The sequence below is a fragment of the Sinohyriopsis cumingii genome, chromosome 16 (genome assembly GCF_028554795.1).
Source record: "Sinohyriopsis cumingii isolate HCF-2022 chromosome 16, ASM2855479v2, whole genome shotgun sequence".
Taxonomy (NCBI): domain Eukaryota; kingdom Metazoa; phylum Mollusca; class Bivalvia; order Unionida; family Unionidae; genus Sinohyriopsis; species Sinohyriopsis cumingii.
The window spans coordinates 92,972,949-92,988,971 of record NC_142976.1 but is presented as its reverse complement, the minus strand read 5'-3'; the positions used below and the strand labels follow the sequence as shown (position 1 = coordinate 92,988,971).

Below are 16,023 nucleotides of genomic sequence, written 5' to 3'. Positions count from 1 at the left end.
ATGTGGTAGTAGGTTTTGTGATGATGTGTATATAATAGTGGATAGGTATGTGTGTGTGTACGTGTAATAGTGGGTATGATACCAAGAGTTTACTTGTCTGAAAGTATACAGTAGTAGGTTCTGTGATGATATGTATATAATAGTGGGTAGGATACCAAGAGTTCACATGTATGAAAGTATGCGGAAGTAGGTTTTGTGATGATGTGTATATAATAGTGGGTAGGATACCAAGAGTACACTTGTGTGAAAGTATATGGTAGTACATTTTGCAATGGTGTGTATTATAATAGTGGGTACGATACCAAGAGTTCACATGTATGAAAGTATGTGGTAGTAGGTTTTGTGATGATGTGTATATAATAGTGGGTAGGATACCAAAAGTTCACTTGTATGAAAAAGTATGTGGTAGTAGGTTTTGTAATGATGTGTATATAATAGTGGGTATGATACCAAGAGTCCACTTGTATGAAAGTATATGGTAGTACATTTTGCAATGGTGTGTATTATAATAGTGGGTATGATACCAAGAGATCACATGTATGAAAGTATGCGGAAGTAGGTTTTGTGATGATGTGTATATAATAGTGGGTAGGATACCAAGAGTACACTTGTGTGAAAGTATATGGTAGTACATTTTGCAATGGTGTGTATTATAATAGTGGGTATGATACCAAGAGATCACATGTATGAAAGTATGCGGAAGTAGGTTTTGTGATGATGTGTATATAATAGTGGGTAGGATACCAAGAGTACACTTGTGTGAAAGTATATGGTAGTACATTTTGCAATGGTGTGTATTATAATAGTGGGTATGATACCAAGAGATCACATGTATGAAAGTATGCGGAAGTAGGTTTTGTGATGATGTGTATATAATAGTGGGTAGGATACCAAGAGTACACTTGTGTGAAAGTATATGGTAGTACATTTTGCAATGGTGTGTATTATAATAGTGGGTATGATACCAAGAGATCACATGTATGAAAGTATGCGGAAGTAGGTTTTGTGATGATGTGTATATAATAGTGGGTAGGATACCAAGAGTACACTTGTGTGAAAGTATATGGTAGTACATTTTGCAATGGTGTGTATTATAATAGTGGGTATGATACCAAGAGATCACATGTATGAAAGTATGCGGTAGTAGGTTTTGTGATGGTGTGTATATAATAGTGGGTATGATACCAAGAGATCACATGTATGAAAGTATGCGGTAGTAGGTTTTGTGATGGTGTGTATATAATAGTGGGTATGATACCAAGAGATCACATGTATGAAAAAGTATGTGGTAGTAGGTTTTGTGATGATGTGTATATAATAGTGGGTAGGATACCAAAAGTTCACTTATATGAAAAAGTATGCGGTAGTCGGTTTTGTGATGATGTGTATATAATAGTGGGTAGGATACCAAGAGTTCACATGTATGAAAGTATGTGGTAGTAGGTTTTGTGATGATGTGTATATAATAGTGGGTAGGATACCAAAAGTTCACTTATATGAAAAAGTATGTGGTAGTAGGTTTTGTGATGGTGTGTATATAATAGTGGGTAGGATACCAAGAGATCACATGTATGAAAGTATGTGGTAGTAGGTTTTGTAATGATGTGTATATAATAGTGGGTAGGATACCAAGAGTCCACTTGTATGAAAGTATATGGTAGTCGGTTTTGTAATGATATGTATATAATAGTGGATAGGTATGTGTGTGTGTATGTGTAATAGTGGGTATGATACCAAGAGTTTACATGTATGAAAGTATACAGTAGTAGGTTTTGTAATGATGTGTATATAATAGTGGGTAGGATACCAAGAGTCCACTTGTATGAAAGTATATGGTAATAGGTTTTGTTGTTGTTGTGGGGTTTAACGCCATTTTTCAGCACACGATAGGCTATGCATTGAGGCCAGTATTGACGGTGGAGGAAGAATCCAGGAAGAACCACCGACCCTCAAGAAGCTACTGGCATGTTTTCTAACATACCCACATTGGCCGAATCCTAGACTCAAACCCACGCAGACAGAGGTGAAATGGCAATGATCCATAACGCAAAGGGCTTTAGACCACTAGGCCACTCGGGGCTCCAGTAGGTTTTGTGATGACGTGTATATAATAGTGGGTAGGATACCAAGAGTACACTTGTATGAAAATATATGGTAGTAGGTTTTTTGAATAATAGTTGTTAGGATACCAAGAGTACACTTGTGTGAAAGTATATGGTAGTAGATTTTGCAATGGTGTGTATTATAATAGTGGGTACGATACCAAGAGTTCACATGTATGAAAGTATGTGGTAGTAGGTTTTGTGATGGTGTGTATATAATAGTGGGTAGGATACCAAGAGTTCACATGTATGAAAGTATGTGGTAGTAGGTTTTGTAATGATGTGTATATAATAGTGGGTAGGATACCAAGAGTCCACTTGTATGAAAGTATATGGTAATAGGTTTTGTTGTTGTTGTGGGGTTTAACGCCATTTTTCAGCACACGATAGGCTATGCATTGAGGCCAGTATTGACTATGGAGGAAGAATCCAGGAAGAACCACCGACCCTCAAGAAGCTACTGGCAAGTTTTCTAACATACCCACATTGGCCGAATCCTAGACTCAAACCCACGCAGACAGAGGTGAAATGGCAATGATCCATAACGCAAAGCGCTTTAGACCACTAGGCCACTCGGGGCTCCAGTAGGTTTTGTGATGACGTGTATATTATAATAGTGGGTAGGATACCAAGAGTACACTTGTATGAAAATATATGGTAGTAGGTTTTTTGAATAATAGTTGTTAGGATACCAAGAGTACACTTGTGTGAAAGTATATGGTAGTACATTTTGCAATGGTGTGTATTATAATAGTGGGTACGATACCAAGAGTTCACATGTATGAAAGTATGTGGTAGTAGGTTTTGTGATGGTGTGTATATAATAGTGGGTAGGATACCAAGAGTTCTCTTGTATGAAAGTATATGGTAGTTGGTTTTGTGATGACATGTATGTAACAGTTGGTATGTTACCAAAAGTTCACTTGTATGAAAGTATATGGTAGTAGGTTTTGTGATGGTGTGTATTTAATAGTGGGTAGGATACTAAGAGTTCACTTGCATGAAAGTATATGGTAGTAGGTGTGTTAATCTTGTATAATAGTGTGAGGAGTTTAAATATATGAAGCTAAACAAAACATAAAAGATACATAAAATCTTAACCAGAGCCTTTAAAAATGTGAAATGTATATCAGTGTAACATACTTTTGTGGTAAGGATACTGTACTAAGAATGATGCGCACACGCTTCTAATTTTATAACTCTAGCATGAATAAAACTCAAGAAATAAACTTGAAACATAAAATTAAACAAAAGTCAATTAGGCATGAAATACAGGTCAAAATGACCTACTTTTGTGAAGATAGTGTAGTACTCATCCCTATATATCACTTCACCAAATTTCATTAATCTAAGTATAACTATATAAAGAATGCAAAAACCTAACCCAAGGCAGTAAATGTCAAATGTAGGTCACAGTGACCTTGCTTTGTGTTTAGGATAATACTAACATATAACTAATATAGTTAGAATATTTTATCATGAACATACCTTGAGAAATAAAGTAAAAAATTTAAACAATCATTTAAGCATGCATCATAATGACCTACGCTTGTGATGAAAGTTGAGACGAATCCCCAAATAAAGTTTCTTGGTTCCAGGTACATAAGTATTTATACAGTAGGCAAGAAAGCTCACCTAAATGCAAAAACTTAACCAAGAATGTACAACTTACTGTCTATGCATGTACAAATTTTGCCATCGCCCCTGGGGAGTAGGCGTTAATGAAACCCTCCAAACTGCTGCCTAGCAGCTAGGAAGAAAAAATGATTGACATTCAGCAAGGATGTATACATGTATATGCTTTTATGTGTGGTTGCTGACACGGAGTTTAGTATAATAGCTCATCTCAACTTTGTATATGACATTTCATTACACTATAATGAAAACGGGTCTATCGTTTGGAATAATATCGACTACCTAACTGAAATCATGTTAGGGTTGGCAGGCCTGAAACTAAGCTTGAATTAATATTGTTTACTTCTAGTTTTTAATACAAAACAATTCCTTAATATGAATTCCAGATCTGATTACCAACAGTTAAGAAATAAAGGGCCTAAAAACACAAAAGCATATCGTGAATTATAATTAGAATTCAAGACGTGGATCTGTGTCAACTTCAAATTAAAGCTTGATCTGTAAATTTATCCTTTTAAGATCTTGGATGATTAAGAGCAAAAGACTGTACATATTAATAAATGCCTTGATCTTTGTCGGACAAAAGTAAATAGGGTAAATCCAACATGAGAGAAAGTTTGGTTAATAATTTACAGTTTTTGTGTTCTTATAATACTACATAAGCCTGCCTAATTAAATGATCAACTATTGATATGGTAAAATGGACGAGTCATATCAGACCCGAATAAATCTGTAGGTATGAATAATTCCATCATACTGTGCTTCAGTATCATTACAGTGATAATGTTTTGCTAGCAAAGCAAGAATATCCATGAACATCAATCAATTTATTTTACGTCGATTTCTTACATAAAAGAACTTATCAATTTAGTATTTATTTAATAGGCTGGGCAGTATTTAAGCTTGCTGCTGTACATGTGCAGTTTCACAAACAAAGCCTCTTCACTTTTTGTTGATAAATCAAGGCTCCACCATGAACAGAGCATCTTACTTGCTCACACAATGATTTACACAATGAATTTGTAACTAGCAAGTACAAAGATTATGAGGACTACATTTTTTTAATAAATGAATAACAATGAAATGTAAAATTTTAAACTTTATTGAGTGAAAGCATGACTCCATTCAACTGTAAAACTTTCTCTATGGACACACTCTACATAAAAGTGTTAACTTCTTGGAGAATTTTTGACCAGCAATATATCATCATATAACAAAAAGGTCTCAAACTTGTATGTATACACCAAATGGCTATGTATTGATAGACATTTAAATAAATTATAAAATGTTGGAAAATACATTTCAAAGTGTCCAGATCCTTGAACTAAATGTTTGCTATAGAGAAATATCAAAGGTAAGCATTACAACATTGGGCTTTATCAAACAGTAGAGGTTTCATCTTAATTGAGAGATATCTGGTGAAATCTGAAAAAATTAATTTGATTGCTGGACAATTATGACACAGACCATGAGGGCTGTCATAAGGGGCAGATGATACAGGCAATCACCTGGGAGGCCAAGTTTGCAGTTTGTGGTTGTTTGTTTTTTTTTGTTTTTTTTGCACAAGTGGGGGTGCCAAAGGCAATGCTTGCCTGGAGTGCTATTTTGTCCAGTGCAAAACTGCAATGGCCTGCACACCATCAATGCTGTGTGATCCAGACATTACAACATTGGTACAATCCTCACGCAAAATTCCTAGATTTTTTATTTTTTTTACCGTACTTGCTAAAATATAGGGTGTGTAGATTTGGATCTGTTCTGTGAAAAGCAGTTTTCATTACATTTTATGCTCATTAAATGTTCCTTATGTACAGTTGACTTTAACACAAGAAATACGATACTGTTTAATTATTTGCACTCGGGAGCATCTCTTGTACAAGAAAAAAGGCAGTCATATTCGAATAGGATTGCCAATAAATATGTAAAATCTATATTTATTCATTGAGAAAAGCACAACAGCCATAAAAGCAACAACAAAAAATGTGTTCATGGAACACAAATACCCTACCAGTGCCTGAATTAAATGCAAAATTTACATGTGATGGATGGATGGACAGAAAACTCCCAACACTCCTACTACTGTGGTTGGGCAAAAATGTGGTCCAAAACTAAGATTTACATTTATGCAAAAATTCTCTACATTAATTTCTTCTGGCACAGTACAGAACAATATCCAAAGCAAAGCTTATTATCTAAAATTGATTTACAATTGCTTCACATATAAGAAAGCTTTTTAAAAGACCTTTTAATTCATTAGTTTATCTTGTGACATTATTTTCATCTGCCATGACAACTTTTGTCCCCTTAAAAACTACTTGTTTACACTCATTACTAACTGATGACTGATATCCTTTGTCCCACTCTTTGCATTAGGCATCAGATAATCATGAATCTCAATTTTACCATCTCATCTGATACACACCACTGTCAAGTAATTGTTCACAAAAATAGTGATTTAATCAACTGCAACTGCTGGAGAAATTATTATATATTTTCCGCTTTATAAATATCAAATATATAAAATCGAGCAAACCAGGTTGCTGCTACAAAAAAAATTCTCTGATTTTGTTCTAAGTTATTTGATCTCAGTGAATGCAAACAAGATAAACTTGAAACTTTCTAAGAATCAGTTTTCCAAAACTGATCTTAGTCACATATTCTGCCGTAGGTGATATTGTGTGGTGGAAATGTAAAACTCTGAAACTTAAGGCCGTTTTGACCTGTGAATCAATAAGACTAGAAGTGTTAAGTACTGCCATGCACACAAACACACACACAAATTCCATCAATTGATCAAGCACAAAATTTTACACCATTTTTATTAACAGTGACTACATCAAGACGCATCTTATCACCTTCAACAAGAAGCAAACAAACAAGAAAATGTAAACATAAAAACACATTTATTTGGAAATAAAAAAAATACATAAACTTTCAGTTTTCTATAAAATGTACTTTACATTTTATCCCATCATTCCAGACTGTCAATAATGTCTTCACACCATTACCCTTATGGATATCTTTCTTCTGAGTATCCAACACTACATTAAATAGAATTCATAGAGGATTTTATTTTTTATGTCAGTATTTTATGCAAAATTAGATATTCCCATCAATCATTATCATTTTTATAAAAATACCTTCAATGTTTACAGTTATCGAAAAACGTATACACGTGAATGATTTTTGGATGAGTCAGATAATTAGTTGTTCTCTAATGCTGGAGTTAAACATAAAAAATTAGAACTGAGATTTAAAATTTATCAACCATTAACATTTTGTACAATAAATGTTACAATTTCTAAACCTTCAACATTTTGTATATTGAGTGTTAGAATTTCTAAACCATTAACATTTTGTACAATGAACATTAGAATTTCTAAACCTTTAACATCTTGTCAAATATCTGACTGCTCATTTATTTTTACTGATGAAATTTTTTAGGGTAGCATTCATACAATTTGGAATCTTCAGAAACAGGCAAATATTGGTATAAGAATCCTAACCTGTATATTTCAAGATATTCAACTTTCACCTAGTTTAAAATTTACAAACATAATCTGACTCAAAGTTCTTAGGAACAAACTACATCATTATTGATACAATAGCTTACTATACTCTACAAATCCTCAAAAATACGAATTTCGATTATCTTTCGCATTCAGCTGTTACAACTCCTGGGATCGAAAAAGGACACCACAAGGGCAACAACTCTCTTCTCGAAACCAAGGGAAAGAACTCTACCACCTATTGATGGTGGTCCTTTCAAGTAACTTTTTAAAGTTACAGATACAACATACACCGAAACAAACTAGTCTTACCTGTTCAAGATTCATTCCTAAATATTGCACATATTAAAATTGAAATTTACAGAAATTCATTTTAAGCTGATTTACCCCATATAATTTTTGTGACCGTATGACCAACACTTGCTATGGAATCGAACAACCTGTAGCAGACCATTTTTCCTTTATAACACCAACTTATCTTACAGTAAAAAAGGTACCTGATGCCAAATGATAGATAGAGCTGAAAATAAAAAAGTTTTTTGATGATACAGTACAATGACATTTTACATAGTTCTTTCCTAATTGTTTTGTATTTGAGAATACAATTCTATGCTTTGTTTCCATTTCCTAAAAATATAACTTCCTAATTCTGCATTCTGACTTCACCGATTTATTTTCCGTAAGAAGATTTACATATTAAACTTTTTAATGCTGTATTAGAATAATCTCAACACCTAAAATAAATCTGCACATGGTTCTCACGGAACACAATCTCACCTACAGGCCAATTTGTGACACAAGGTATATAATTTTCAGGAGCTTATAAATAGAATCTTCACATGCTGAAAATGATGCCAACATTATCCCAACTTTGTACAGGGTTCAAAATGAAAAGTAGAAAATTTGCTAACAGTTTTATGGTTTTGCAACCTTGTAATTTTTTTGTTTTTTTGTACAAAACGCAGCAGCAAAGAAATTGTTTACAGCAAAATTTCTATAATTTCTGGCAAGTACTTTTACCACAAAGATGATAATGAATATGAGCAGGTATTAATCAGATATGAAAATAGCATTGTTTGAAAAAGCATCTATAAGATATGATCAGTTAAATGAGTCTGCAATTGTCTTACTGATACATGTGGCAGACAATGTTCTCCGTACAATGAGGGATGACAATATAATGAATGTCATAAAGTTTTTATATTGGCAGAACCTAAATAAAACGTTAGATAAAAACTTCTTCAATGCTGTAAGCCATTCTGCCATACTGGATTATAAAGCAGGTAGCTACTTCATGCTTAATTCTAATCTCCCAAATTTCCGAGACTACCAGCTACTTCATGCTTAATTCCAACCTTGCTATATATTTCCTAAACTTCCAAGGAAAGCAAGCTTAGATATTCTACGAAGAAATATAATTTTTAAGACAAGATGTACCTAAACATGAATAAACTTAAAATTCTATTTTCTTTATTTTGTCAAAACTTTAAAAATCAGTCTGGCCTTTCTTCTTAAAGAAAAGTTAATACAAGAATGTATGCCTGTTATTCTTGATAAGTCATTATGTTTATATCCCTTACCAAAGTGGTATACAATTTGGATAATACACTTACATACAATGATAAATAAATAAATAAATGATTGAGAATATAATCAATGTACATCAAAGGGTGACATTTCCCAGATAAGACTTGGAACATATATGGAAATTATTCACCTCTTTTCAAAAATAAGAAATCAGCATATCAGTGATTTGTTATGGAGAACCAATGCATTCCTATTCTATTGGCCTGTATATTTTGGGCACATTCCTATTTTATTGGCCTGTATATTTTGGGCATATTCCTATTCTATTGGCCTGTATATTTTGGGCATTCAAATGCAAACAATGAGACCCATCCCATCATTACAAACATCGGGGCTTTTCTTTGACCCTGTTGAAAGAATATCTCTCAGAAATGTTTGAAAGTTTACTTAGGTCCTTTGTAAAAACTGCCTTAAAGATAATGGTGGGCCAACCTGGTGCGACTCTCAATTCTAAAATCAAAGAAAAACCGATGATAATGCATCAGCAGATGAGAGTCTGTGCTATTCATACTATGTATAAGATATGGATAATTGCCTGTAAAATGTGGGAACATACTTTTATACATGAAGAGTCATAATAAAATATTTTTTGGTTGGTGGGCATTTTTTCGTGCTACTCCAATTTTTTTGTGTCTATCCCCAAGTAAGGGTCATTTACAGAGAAAGGTATGAGAGAATGTACCCTGTCTCTAATTGCCTAAAGTACAATACATAAATGAGTATATAAAAACTGATCAAATTTACACGTGTTGCAGATCAAAAAAAGTATTCGGTACAACATAATTATTGATACAACATTAGTTTTCCAGTCCATTCTGCCAATTTATTAAACAATATAAATTTATTACTAATTTTCCATAGTCTTGTATAGTTATCATTAAATTGGCATTTCCTTTCACAGGTGTGTTACTGGAACTATTAAAACAGTATAAGCATTTATCTTTCCTATTATTGAATAGCAGAATTTATTATCATGTCTTTTTATGTTCAATTTCTCCCACAGTATACAGAGTTACATTATACCAAGGTAAGTAGTGATGTCCTATCAATGACATCATAATGTAATCATCATGTTATTTCAGGCTTTGCAGGAAACATTGATTTGATTTTCCAAAAGCAGACTTCACTGAAATACACAGCACTGACCCTGATCTGCATATCCATTATACAATGGTAAAAATATGTGTTATTTCTGTACTTCGATGCATATTATGCAATGCTAAAGACAGTTGTACTAGCAAATACACACTATTTTCAAAAGTACCCTGTAACACAAACATTCCATTTAAAATAACAAGGCATGAACGACTTCCAAAATGTGTCTCTATTGTTCTGCATGTTGGCATGCTGCACTTTTCATGTAAAGGCAATGTGCAAAGGATACAAGATTAACTCCAAGTAGAACACTGTATCATACAATACTGATTCTCGCCTTCAGTTCATTTTGTGTAATGTATATAGCATGCTAGTACTTATAAACCTATCACCACAAAAGGGTATTTATTACTATAGTTCATTCCACACAGTAGCTCAGTAAATTTTGAGGCTGACATCATTACAAGTAGCTAAAAGCAACTAATTCATTTCATGCACCAAGTATACAACACTATTTGAAATGGCCTTGAAATAGAGTGTTTACACATCTGATTAAATATATACTTAAACAGGGTGGTCTATTTATATTAAATTTTTCAATGCCACCATGACCAGATGAGTCAATTTGTTTATTAAGGAGTGAGCAGTTTTCCTATTCAGTCATAATGTGGTTGCATCCCTCTAATTTATTTGCAGTATCAATTATGGACTCTTCCACCACTTAAGACAAATATGATGGACTACATGTGCATAGAACAGTATTATTTCATCATGTATCAAATGAATGGTTTTGTGCTGGATGCCAATATGAATTATGTTTAAATCATTCATGCATAAAATTAATTCAGTACTTTTAGCAACATTCTGAGATGCTGCCACGAAAATTCAACGAGAAACAGATGTGGATATCATTCACATGATGCTGTGTGGAACAAACTATAATACAATAACAGAAGATGGTGAGTTCCAATTACGACACTGGGTTATATATCTAACCATTAGAAGATCATGTGCAATTTATAGAGCCACAATTTTTTAGTGTATGCAGTGACAAATGATGCAGCAATAAGACATTATTCTCCATGCAGCTAAGCAGCACAGAATTTCAAGTTTGTGACTATTTTTGACAGTGAAATATGTGTACTTTTCTTGTTGCTGTTTACTTTACTAAAACTAGCACAAGTAACAGTAACAGCAATTTATACCTACTGTGCAGTCTTTGCTTATTTTTCAAGGGAAATCTATATACTGCACATAAGTCAAATTTATTTTTTCCCTCATTTTCTTTTCACAGATCTTTTCAGAAAAGTACAGGTCATTGCACAATATAAAAACAAATTGTAATTGCAATGATACAGTAGCAATGCAGTACACTTGTCAACAATGAAAACATTACAAGTAATAAAATGCTGGTGAAGTATTCAGACTGGACATATCTAAAGAAGCAACAATGTTCTAAACTGGTTTTGCAATGAACAAGTTACATTTCTCATGAGTAATGTCCCTTTGAAATTATTTTTTTCATTATTAAGTGTAAGAAAAACTTCAACATCTTGTAGATTGTTTGTTGATAAATCATCACTTTCTGCACCATAGGCTTAGCAATATCACTGCTTTATGTGGAGCTGTTCTATTTTAATCCTATAGCAAGAAGCCAGGATACTTGTATAGATGACATTTCAACACAATGAATCAACACTTCTATTTTGTTCACTATTTATAACTAATCATGACTAGACATGTCCAATTTCAGTGTTGCACAAGTGAAGTCTAACAGTATATGCATTAATGCATGTTAAAGTCATATAAAATACAATTTATACTTTACGCACAAAAATTTTCAACAACTGCTTTACTGTTCCTTCTTTTATGATAACTGAGAAGAGGAAAAGAAAAATTTCAAAGGGAAATAACCTTAAGAGATTATGGCACAAATGATGGTACACTATAAGAAAGCCAAGGGCACTACATCAAATACACAAAAATGGAAGCAGTCTATGCAATGGAATGCCATGGATGGATATTGTATCATCTGGACTTTCAATGTGGAGTGTTCAGTCCCACCGATGCATACAGTATCATGTCATCAGTATCTTCTGTCTGTGATGAAAAATGGGACTTTGTCTGAAAAAGCAAACAAAAATACTCATTTGTTACCAACGACAGTGGACACAACAATAATACAACTGATTCCGCTCAGATCTTAAAGCATGAATGAATAATTTCTAGATAAACACGATTTTACAGTCCTCTACTTGAGCTCAGGTCACAAATAGCATTTTCTATTAAAATTTTGTTATACCTAATGGAAGATTTCATACCATGGAAGGTTCTAAATGATTACAAGATAAAATCTTAGTTATAATCAGAAGGTCTGTCACTAAAATTATAATATAAAATTTGGTAAACAACAGTTTGAACCCACATTTCATGGTGAAATTTCCTATGTTCTGGACTCGGATTGAGAAAAGCATGTTCCTTATAAAACCAGAATACAATTATCCATAACATATAATACATTTTTTTTAAAACCTAACAAATCATGCAAATTAAATATACATAACACATAGCATATAAAACCTACAAAATATTCAGATTAGTTTCTCAAAACTTGTTGCACAGCAGGACCTACTTAAAAAAAAAACGATTAACCTGAGTAACACACACAACTCAAATTTGTTTCTCAGTCGACTTCTTCTACTGTCATATTCATGGAGAGATCTAATGCAAAATCAACCATCAACTCCTTCAATTAGATAAATGCTTACTTAGCTTAAAGTAGCAGTATCTTTGTTCATTAGCAACACTACCTCAGATGACTAATCCAGCCCTTTTGACCATCTGGAGTGTCACCTTCCTGCCACTTATCAACCCCACCCACCCATTCCATGGGCAAGCTCACCTTTAGGCAGCACACATTCCTGCCACTGATCAACCCCACCCACCCATTCCATGGGCAAGCTCACCTTTAGGCAGCAAACATTCCTGCCACTGATCAACCCCACCCACCCATTCCATGGGCAAGCTCACCTTTAGGCAGCATACATTCCTGCCACTGATCAACCCCACCCACCCATTCCATGGGCAAGCTCACCTTTAGGCAGCAAACATTCCTGCCACTGATCAACCCCACCCACCCATTCCATGGGTAAGCTCACCTTTAGGCAGCACACATTCCTGGCACTGATCAACCCCACCTACCCATTCCATGGGCAAGCTCACCTTTAGGCAGCACACATTCCTGCCACTGATCAACCCCACCCACCCATTCCATGGGCAAGCTCACCTTTAGGCAGCAGTTTCCTGCTTTACTGGACCATTAATAATTCCTCCTCCACCACGAACTGCAGCACTGCCAGCCGATGATCCTCCTGGGTGCTGACCTGGGCGGATGGGCTTGGCTGTTAAAAGATGCGAATTGTGAGTGTATACTTTTGTCAGTAGAAAAACAATACTTATGTGTTCAAGTATTGAAGACGTAGACTTTTTAATGGAAATTCCGACTATACTATTTATCATGACTCAGATATTAATCCCGCAGCAAAAATATGAAATAATGCATGTCATAAAAGGCAATTTATCTCAAACTATGTGTTTTAGCTAATCTTCCAATTTGGAGACATTCTTCACATGATTTCCATAGAATGAAACATCTTGCAAGCTCCATGAGGGTATCCTCCAAATGCCTAATTTTTTTTACTAAAGAATAATTGGTCACCATAGCCTACTTTTTAAAATGAATGAATCTTAGTCAGAGCTATGAATGGTCTGAAAACTGACTAACACTGAGCAACTTTTGCCTGTGATGAATAGTGCCCCTCAGGAGAAACACATTTATCACACTTGGCTGCTGCGCTCCAAACAAATCGAACAAATGGTACTGAAATGGAACATATGTTGTCAATGACATCAAAATGGTATCTGAAATTTGATGTACATGCCCCCCTTATGCTTCACAGTTGAGTGAGAAAACAGTATTTTTTTTTATTTTGAAAAATTATTGGAGAAAAAATGGTAAAACATTTTCCCCCATGAATAGAGTACTAAACCAATTGCTACCAGTTTTCCTCCATGAACAGAGTACTAAACAAATTGTTACAATTTTTCCCCAATGAATAACTTACCAATGTTAGCTGCATGACCACGGCGAGCAAGGTTCTTCTGTCTGACAGCCTCCTTGATTCTATCCACCTCATGCTGGTACCTGTTGACAGAAAGATAACATTACGTTAGTATTAAACCAATTGTTGCCAGTTTTCCCCTACGAATAGAGTACTAAATCAAATGTACCAGTTTTCCTCCACGAATATGGTACTAAACCAATTGGTACCATTGTCCCTCTTAATACAGCACTAAACCAATTGTTATTAGTTTTCCTCCATGAATACAGTACTAAACCAATTGGTACCAGTTTTCTCCATGAATAGAGTACTAAACCAATTGTTAACAGCTTTCTCCCATGAACAGAGTACTCATCTGACTGTTACTAATTTTTAATCATGACGAGTACTGATCCAATTTTTAACAATTTTCCTCCAAGAGTATTCAACTGTTTCCAATTTTCCTCCATGAATAAAGTACTCAACCAAATGTTACCACTTTTCCTCTATGAATAGAGTATTTGACCAATTACCATTTTCCTCTATGAATACAGCACTTAACTAATTGTTAGCAATTTTCCTGAATGAACAGAGTAATTAACCAATTTTTTAAAATTTTCTTCAATAAATAGAGTACTTAACTATTTGTTACCAAATTTCTGCTGACTTGCAATGGCAATGCAAAGTGCCTGACAGCTGCTAGAGTAACATATTTTTGAGGTTTCAAGTCACACCAATGGTGAGATTTAATGTATTTTTTTAAGTTGAATTGGGGAAAAAAGGAGCTAAATTTATGACAATGTCCTTTAATCAAAGAATTACAAATTTTAAAAAAGAAAAGTAATTCAGAAAATATGTGAATTACTATAAAATATGCTGATAGATAATGAAATGAAAGTTAAATGGGAGCAAGATTGGGAACAGAAAATTCCATGGTGCAGCTCATTGAAGGTTAATCAGGTATTCAAACATGTTAATATTCCCTTTAGTTATTTGAGCACGTTATTACAATAATATAAGCGTTCAAGGAAAAGATGATAGTACATTGTAGATGACAAAGTTAAGGTAGCATTTAGCAAGTAAGATTATCTCATTGTTAGCATTACTAGCACTTTAAATACTATATAAGTTAAGGTAGCATTCAGCTCTCAAAGCAAAATTATCTCACTGTCTGTTAGCATTACCAGCACATTAAATGCTATATAAGTTAAGGTAGCATTCAGCTCTCAAAGCAAAATTATCTCATTGTCTGTTAGCATTACCAGCACATTAAATGCTATATAAGTTAAGGTAGCATTTAGCAAGTAAGATTATCTCATTGTTAGCATTACTAGCACATTAAATACTATACAAGTTAAGGTAGCATTTAGCTCTCAAAGCAAGATTATCTCATTGTCTGTTAGCATTACTAGCACATTAAATGCTAAATAAGTTAAGGTAGCATCTAGCTCTCAAAGCAAGTAAGATTATCTCATTGTCTGTTAGCATTAGCACATTAAAGACTATATACATTTTTCCATCATACCTTTAAAATGCTGCCCATGATACTTATAAAGTGGTTATTTGCTGTACAAGAAGAACAGGAAATTATTTTTTTCAATATAAGTCTACAAATGTTTGACTTTAAGTTTGCCGATGTTCCAAAAATTGCAGAACTATACAAATGTAGTTGTTGTCTTGAGGCTTAACACTATTTTCCAGTGCATATTAAGCTATATTAGGCTATACATGGCAACCAGTATAACTGGTGGAGGAAGAACCAGGCAAAACCCCAGTAATATCCACCGACCCATGGGAAGCTACTGGAACGCTTTCTCATGCACCCACAATAACCGAACTTCAGACTTGAGCCAACATGAACAGAGGTGAGATGGCAGTGATCAGTAACGGTGAGCACTTTAGACCAATCTGCCATCTGAGGCCAAAAATAAATTTTAATAACAAATTCTTTAAGATGTTGACATGGGATGAAAAGCAACAAGCTCTAATAATCTA

At 34.1% G+C, this 16,023-nt stretch overlaps 1 protein-coding gene across 4 annotated transcripts in view; it reads right to left on the bottom strand.

The window, feature by feature from the left end:
* Positions 1 to 4,823: 4,823 nt before the first annotated feature.
* The window catches only part of LOC149780998 (kinesin heavy chain-like), a 103,113-nt gene continuing 91,913 nt past the window's right edge, over positions 4,824 to 16,023 (bottom strand). For all 4 annotated transcript variants that reach the window (XM_089938108.1, XM_089938110.1, XM_089938109.1 and 1 more), the window contains 3 exons: positions 14,053 to 14,132; positions 13,215 to 13,329; positions 4,824 to 12,052 (listed from right to left, as the gene is read on the bottom strand). In XM_089938108.1, coding sequence (XP_089794234.1) covers positions 13,217 to 13,329; positions 14,053 to 14,132 — 193 coding nt within the window. In that variant the 3' untranslated portion in view covers positions 4,824 to 12,052; positions 13,215 to 13,216. The remainder of the gene's footprint in view (positions 12,053 to 13,214; positions 13,330 to 14,052; positions 14,133 to 16,023) is intronic.